The 8,478-nt window shown below is 40.7% G+C and overlaps 1 protein-coding gene across 1 annotated transcript in view; it reads right to left on the bottom strand.

Moving 5' to 3' along the window:
- PPP4R2 (protein phosphatase 4 regulatory subunit 2) overlaps nt 1–8,478 on the bottom strand; it is a 26,569-nt gene that overhangs the window by 4,375 nt on the left and 13,716 nt on the right. Inside the window, exons 3-6 of the mRNA XM_015824607.1 lie at nt 6,043–6,136; nt 3,410–3,447; nt 1,570–1,644; nt 1,078–1,221 (exon numbers count right to left, since the gene is read on the bottom strand). Coding sequence (XP_015680093.1) covers nt 1,078–1,221; nt 1,570–1,644; nt 3,410–3,447; nt 6,043–6,136 — 351 coding nt within the window. The remainder of the gene's footprint in view (nt 1–1,077; nt 1,222–1,569; nt 1,645–3,409; nt 3,448–6,042; nt 6,137–8,478) is intronic.

Below are 8,478 nucleotides of genomic sequence, written 5' to 3'. Positions count from 1 at the left end.
TATTATTATTATTATTATTATTATTATTATTATTATTATTATTATTATTATTATTACTATTAAACTTAAATGAGTGGGTGATTAAGTGGGGTGGTGGGGGCAATGTGGAACGAGCACAGGTAGGCCAGGAAAGGAATACACTGCAGCTCGGAGGCTTCTTGGAGTGAAAGAAGCCCCTGAGCCACAGCAAAGTCACACCCACAGTCACTCCAGCCTGGCCAGTAGTGTAGCACAAAACCACTGCATCCCAAGAAATCCTGGCCACTCTCTGTTCCACATCCAGCTGATCTTTGCAGTTTTTCTGCCACTGCTGAGATGTAGCCAGCCTGACGCTACTGTATCTAAGACAGGTGCTGGCTGTGCCAGGCCTTCTTGCAAAGTCTCTTGTGCTGTTCTCCAAATTGTGCATATAATTCATTCTCCAAGCAGCGCACCCCTCTCTTGCAATGCTTCGGAAAGCTTTCAGGAAACAACTGAGGTCTTCCCCAGATCTCATGAGAACGGGCGTGCTATCTGAAGAATGGAGAGGACCTCTTTCCCATGCTTCAGAATACCTCAAAAGCTTTGTGAAGACTTTCCAAAGCACTGCAAGAATGGAGTGTGTTATTTGGAGCATAAATGGTGTGTGTGACTTGGAGAATGATGCGAGAAAAATGCTTGTTGCAAACGTTAAGAGCAGGCCAAGCACACCTCATCAGTAACTGGAGGAAAGTGTGAATACAAGGTTACAGGGGAACGGCAGCTTTGAACAGTGGTGCCCGGGGTGGAAGCGCCCCTTGGCTCGTAAGTGCTGGTGGGCTGCCAATCGCCCAAATTCTGATTATGCAACCACTGGATGCTTTGATAGCCATAACTTCAGGTCCAAGGTTGTAAATCCCTTGGTCTACAGGCTGTAAATCCCTTGGTTCAGTGCTATTTTTAACATTGGACAGTCCCTGAAGAAATGGTTTTAAGTTGAGGACTAAACATGGCATATTAATAAAACATAAGACTTTCAAGGGAGAATGGGATTAAGAATAAAAACGTTAATCTCAAGAGTCTAACCAAGGTGTCTGAAGACATATTCCTCTTACAGACCTGTTAATTTTCTCCTCAGTTTGCAGGAGACTCAGCTCCTTACTTTCGGAACTGTCTGGTAAACCATTTGTAGTCATAGGAGGTGACAAAGAAACTTTTGGTCGAGTTACAGGCCGGGGTGTCCCAGGACCATTTATATTAGATCTGCAAAGAAAATGTCTAATTAATCAAATCTGGAAAGTCATACTTCCCTGAGATCCCAAAATACATATCAATTTATTCTTATTATAAATTGTCTCCCCCCCGTTATTTAATAATGAAAGTCACATTTTTTTCCCAACAGTACTGAAAAACTATTCAATTATACAAAATATTTTCATATGAGAGTATGTTAGTATAACAAAGTATAACACACACACACACACACGCATGCAAAGATTTTGAATTATGATTAAATATCCAAGTGTTTTAAAAAATAAACATTGGAAATTTAATACTAATCCATCATCTTATATTGTTTAGAATGTGCTCATTTTAAGTACTCTTTCTTACCTGTCTGAATAACCTGGTGAGTTTCCTGGAAACATTACACCATTCATCCTGTTTAAACTGTTGGAATTATTTTTCCTGCAAGAAATAAACGTGTTTTGAGATTTCTGCAATATATAGTTTTTTTAAAAAACAGTTTGGCTAAGAACAAACACCTCCAGATTCCTAGAAGTTTTGTTTCTAGTTCCCCCCTTTAAAATTCGTATAATTCTAATCACTTATTAAAGAGAACCTGCTATGTTTATTTTTTCCCAACAGTACTAAAAAAACTATTCAATTATACAAAAGCCAACTGTGTACTGGAGAACAAAAAAAAATCTTTGATTTTTTTACCATCTAATATACATTCTTGCCTCTAGTTCCTCCTTCCCTTTCTGAAAATATTATATTAGAGACCATGGATAATATACAGGTAGTCCTTCTTCAAAGACTGCCACATATAGTGACTGTTCAGAATTGCAGTAGTGATGAAAAAGTAACTATGTGAGTAACCCTTGCATTTACAACCTTTGCAGGCCTGAAATAAGCTCATAAAACAGTCACGGTTTTGCTCAGTGACTGCTTTGCTTAATGACAAGAGTTGCCAATCCCGATTATAGTCACTAGAAAAGGACTACCTATAAACTCTTTTCATTTGTTAGTTCCCTACAACTTCCTTGTCAATTTATATTGAAACAAAGTATGTCTTATAACATAGATGAAGTATCCCAGATTTTATACAGATAGCCCTTGACTTAGGACAATTGGGACAAGAAATCCCAAAAATGACTGAACCCAATTTTTTTTGACATTTTTTTATTGTGGTCATTAAGCAGATCACACAGTCATTAAGCAAACTGGGAATGGGCGGGGGGGGGTGTTGCCAGAAAGTGGTTAAAAAGTTGCAAATCATGATGATGTGACTCTATAACGCTATAACTACCATCTCAGTCTCATATCCAGGCCTGAAACCCAACTGAAAGATAATAATCCACTTCATCCAGGACTTTTTTCCAGCATAGGTGAGAAAGAAGACCGAGATGTCTACCAAATAGATTGACAGCTGTACTGAGGCGAAAGTTCTCTGTTGATGCTAGCTCCCTACCAAAGGGCAACCAAAAATCACAGAGGTCTCCCGTCATCCAAAATGTTAAATCTGAATCAAACCGCTCCTTCTCAGGGCGACATGCGGTCACGAGCCCTCAGCAATACACACACTGAACAACTAGCCAACACTGTTGTCTGGTGATCCAGTGCTGCAGGCTATCTGCAAGAGCCCAGTTCTAGCCTGCAGCAGCTCCTTTTCAGCCAAACACCTTGCTGCTGGCCACTGAAAAACCAGCATTGTTGCCAAATGCAGCATCTCTGCAGCCACCTCCAAGCAAATCACAAATAGTGCCTCCAGAACAAAACAGCTGTGTATCAGCTGTCAAAAACTGGCACCCAAGGCAGTCTCCTGCTTTTGGTAACACTATGGGGGACAAAGCAAGAACAGAGGTCTAGCATAGCTCTCTCCTTCCACAGCCCAAGCTGTGTTGGTTTATTAGCGAATGTCGAATCTCTTTCCAAGAAAGTAGCAGATCAGGTAGTCTCCAATCTCCCACCATATAAAAACAATCACCCAAAAGCAAGTCCATCTTACTCTACCATTTGTATGCTCTTCCCACCATTTAAAAATAGGCTAATTTGTTGCTATTCTATTTCCTAATAAGTAAAACTGATCCCAGAGTACCTGTTAACAGGAAAAATTCTATGCTGCTCCCCTCAATCCCAAGTACACCATCAATAAATAACAAATGCACTGCAATCTCAACAAGGATGCAGTCTCATTTTTAAAATAAATAGTAACGAAGGTCATACTCACTCTGAAGAAGGATATACACAGCTGACAACCATAACATTCTGTGAGATAGGAAAAAAAGAAAACATCAAGACTTATGGGAAAAGTAAAAGCATACTTTACAAGTCAACCATTCTTCTTGTAGTCCTAGATTCTTTGGTTGGTCCTTATTAGTACCTGATTCATCAGCTTCTCAAGCTCTTTGTTTACGTCACAGACATAAACTTCTGTCTCCCAGACCTAAGCAATGTTACCTCCCAATTCTCAGCCAATCTGAACCTATTTTATGGTATGGCATCATCTTCCTCTGAGAGCCAGTTTGGTTAAGGCATGAGGCTGTAAACCAGAAGACCAGGGATTCTAGTCCTGTCTTAGGCATGAAACCAGCTGGGTGACCTGGGCAAGTAATTCACTATGAACCCTATGAATGTGGAAATAGAAAACCACTTCCGAAAACCCTCGCCAAGAAAATTGCCAAGTCCAGGCAGTTGCCAGGAGTCAACACTAACTCGAAAACATGCACATACACATTGTCTTCCTCCATTTATTTTCAAATAATTATTTTTCAGACTGCCTACTCTTTCCTAATTGGTGGGGTAGTGGGGTTGGGGCAGTATGACCATCCTCACCCTTTGTGACCTTTTAGACCGGCTTTGGAAATTAGGGGTGGACAGCACTGTGTTGCAATGGTTTTCCTCCTTCCTCCAGGGTTGGTTCCAGTCTATGTTGATGGGAAGGGGGAGATCCAGATTGGAGGGAGGGAGGGGGAGATTCAGCCTATGGCCCTACTCTGTAAGGTACCTCAGGGCTCAGTTCTTTCTCCTGTTCTACCTAACATCTACATGTGGCCACTTAGGGGAAGGTGATTTAACAGTTTGGGGGGAGCTATCATCAATATACTGATGATACCCAGCTTTATAACTCCACCCTGGGCTGCCTGAGTGATACCATGACATCCTATCTCAGTGTCTAGAGGTTGTAATGGTCTGAATGGGTTGCAATGGCCTTCGACTCAATCCAAGCAAGACAAAATGACTTTGGGTATTTAGGGGTCCGGGTGAGCAGGTTTTCCCGTTAGTCCTGGATGTGGTAGCACAGCCCCAGATTGACCTGGTGTGCAATATGGGGGTCCTCATGGAGCCTGTTGGAAGACCAGATGGAAGTCATAGCCAGAAGTGCCTTTGTACAGCCTAGTGTTGTATACCAGTTGCACCTGTTCCTGAATTGGCTTTGCTCACAGTCACTCTTCCCCCTTGTGACTTCTTGTCTGGACTACTGCAATGCATTTTATATGGGGCTACTACTGAAGAGCATTTGGAAAGTTCAACAGGTGCATAGGTAGTAATGGGGGTCAGGTATTCAACACATGAAGCATCTGTCAAGCCCTCCCGGGCTCAACATACAGGAGGGGGGAAGGTGAAGGACGGCACGGTGGGGGAAGGTGAAGGACGGCGCGGTGGGGAAGAGGACGGACAGCACCGGTCCCCATGCAGCTCACCGTCTCGGCAAAGAAGCTCGAGCCGCGATACTCCGGCGGGCCGGAGCTAACTATGGCCGGATGCTGATTGGGTGATTGGAGGGTGGGGGTGTTAGATGATTGAAGGGTGGGGTTGATGGTTAGTTGGGCGGAGGGTGGGGTTGCTAGCTAATTGGGCAGAGGGTGGGGTAGCACTGAAGCAAATGTATTTAACCTGCGCCGGGAGGCAGCTGCTCCCAGCACGAACTTTGTTCAGCAAGGAGCCTTGATGCTGTATGTCTGTTCTGATGCCAACAATGCCTTAAAGTAAACCGCTGCTTCCTGAGTCTGGTTGCCTTTGCGTCCTTCTTTACTCAGGGGTCCGGTAGGATTGTCGACAGCATCACTGTTTCGTGAGCTGCACTGATTGCCAGTAGGCTTCCAGGTGCAATTCAAGATGCTGGTTATTACCTTTAAAGCCCTTCATGGCTTGAGGGCCAGGTTTTCTAAAGGCCACCTTCTCCCAATTGTTGCTATCAGTTCTATCAGGCAGGTTGGACATGCTGCAGGTCCTGTCAGCCAAGGAATGTCAGCCAGGGGAACCATGAGACACGACTTCTCTGCCATCGCCCTGCCCTCTGGAATATTCTCCCTTCAAGTACCAGGATGATCCCGACCCTTTTGGCTTTCCACAAGGCCATGAAGACTCGGTTATGTGTCGGAGCCTGGGCCACTGAACATGTTCAGAGTCCCGTTTCCTGGTTGTATTAACATCCACAGCAACAGTTTTACTAGGTGCCATATCTTTCTTTGTATCATTTTAATTGGTTTTTTTTATAAGCCACCCAGAGTCATTTGTTGAGATGGGCAGAAATCAAATCAATCAATGAATAAATAAATAAAATCATGCCAGATCAATCTCCCATAGTACTGTGTACATGGGAAGAGGTAGCATCAGTAAATGCGTTTCGTCAAAAAGTCAAATAAATGCAAATCAAATACAATAAATATAAACTCATTAAGCAACAACTGAAAACATTGCTGAAATACAACTGGAGTAGAATTGCTGTTTATACTATATAACAATTCTAAAAATTAATTAAAAAACAAAATTGTTAACTCTATTAATTCTGTTAAAAAGATTAAACAAATTTAAACAGCTACAATTTTAGTTCAAGAACAAGAACAATTCACTATTTACCTTTTCAACTCCTCTGAGAAATTTGTCGGTTCCCGTGTAATTCCGCCTAGGATCTGTTAGCAGCTCACAAAGTCGCTGAATAGTAAATGGGATACTGAAACAAATTGAAACAAGCTAATTTTCAGAAACCTACGTATAACTTACTCTCCGTTACTTATTTAGACAAGTCAACCATGTAACAATTTAGGTATTGGGAAGCACATGGTGAACAAGTAAATGACGGAGATTTAGACATGATATAATTCATTTGTTATCCACCTCGACGTTCTAGCGTCTTTATACACGAACGGAAGTTGCACAGGATATCTACCGATTTCTCAGGGCAAAACATCCACTTAATTATTATCATCCATTGGATAGTACAAAATATTAATAAAGGGTGGACTAAACAAAGAATCTCTTGCTTTTAGATATGTGTGCCATAAAGGATTCTGAATTCCTTCATAGGAAGCGATACAAATTTACTCATTAAAAATATGCTTTCATACAATAGAGTAATATAGAATAACTGCTTCTTTTTCAAATGGAAATAAATCCTCATCTATTTAAAAATTAGGACATCAACTATAACTATTTTCAGTGAATGATTAATATGCTAATAATAGAGCAGAGTAGGCAGTTTGAAGACTTGGGAGCATCACGATAGGCTGCCTACTGCAAATGTCAGAACTATGTGATTTTAAACGTTGGTTAAACAAAAATAACTTTCCATTTTAAACAACCTCCTTATTCATACCTTTGTTCAGTTCAGCAGAGGCATCTCTTATCTACTCAACATTTTAAACTTTCTTTACAGCGTTTCAGAGTGTTTAAAACATCCTCACCAAGTGTCAATCGTTCATAAGTACAAACTCTATCCCTACCAAATAATATAATAGACAGATCCTGCTCTCTGGAAGAGAACACTGAATACAACCTAGCATGCATACATACATAGAATTTCTATACAGATTAATTCCTCACATGTTCTGAATTTTGTAACAGAAGTAGTCCTTCTGTTAAGGCCATTCACTGATCAGAAAAGATTCTGATTCTGCAAACTATTAGGGAATGAAGAAATCAAAGCTTTATTCTGATCTTAATTTCCTAATAATCCCCTATCTCAGGAACCCAATTTGGAAATCCATTGCAACAGTAGTTCTCAACCTTTTCTTCACCACAGACCCCCTTTAAATACCTTTTGTGGCTGCGGACCATCAAGACTTAACTCAAGATTTAAATCATAACATTTCTTCAAGCCTTCACGGACCTCCTCTGACATTGCAGCCCCCCCAGGGGTCTGCAGACCATAGGTTGAGAACCACTGCATTACAATATTTTCTTCATTCCACCTCCATAGTTAAGTTATTCATTATTCCAACTGCAATTCTAAACAGGATTAGAGTCCACATTTTAAGCATGATTTCAAATAATGCACAAGATCCTGTCTAATTAAAAAAGCAGCTTGCAGAGTTAACCACAAGCAACTTAATAGTCAATATTTTTATCAAAGAAAGTTGGAAATTACTTTTTTTAAAAAAACCTTTCCCCTCTTTTTGTCTGAACTTCCCCATTTTGCTTTTTTTTTGTCACTCCCTTTAAAAAAATTTTTTTTGGGCTTTTTGTGTATATTTTTTTAAATTTAGACAATTTTGGAAAAAAGCCAAGGAAACAAGATGTATGACTTGTTACGACCTGAAACAGTTAACATTAAACCGATGTTATGCCTTCAACATGATGTATATATGTAAATCTTAAATAATTGTTAAAAAATTAAGAATGCAATTTCAGAAACAAAAGAAAAGAAAATCGTAACGAAAACTATCAATGGGCACACCATCAATCTATTCCACAGCTTGAAGAAAAGCCAAATTTTTAAAGAACTAAAAACGTTCAGGGTCTGATCTACACTGCTCTATCTGATATAAATAGAAGCTTAAAATAACACTAGAATTTAGAAATACAACAGCTTCTTGTATAATCTGAGCTAAGAAAAAACAAATGAATTTCATAGAAAAGTACAATTCAAGATGTTTGCTTTAAGAGTTAGACCTTTGTCAACAAACATTTATTAATACCCATTATTCACGTTGCAGGTACTGTATGACAGAAAATCAATACAATACACCTCCCTTCGACCAGTCCGCTCCCACAGAGAGGGCCTCCTTAGAGTGCCGTCGGCCAGACAATGCCGGCTGGCGACCCCCAGGGGGAGAGCCTTCTCTGTGGCAGCTCCTGCCCTCTGGAATGACCTACCCCCTGACCTACGTACAGTTGCGGACCTGCGCCTTTTTCGCCGAGCCCTGAAGGCCCATCTATTCCATGCGGCCGGCCTGGCGTAGTTTGATTATGTTTCAGTGGGGGTTTTTGTATGGGTGTGTTTTTAGAACAGGCCTGTTATTTAATTCGATTTTAGAACAGAAACTATTTATTTATTATCGTGGTTTTTAGTATCGC

The sequence above is a fragment of the Protobothrops mucrosquamatus genome, unplaced genomic scaffold, assembly GCF_001527695.2.
Source record: "Protobothrops mucrosquamatus isolate PMUCROS unplaced genomic scaffold, P.Mucros_1.0 scaffold2289, whole genome shotgun sequence".
Lineage (NCBI taxonomy): Eukaryota > Metazoa > Chordata > Lepidosauria > Squamata > Viperidae > Protobothrops > Protobothrops mucrosquamatus.
Note: the sequence above shows the minus strand (reverse complement) of the source record. Positions and strands in the feature narration are given on the sequence as shown.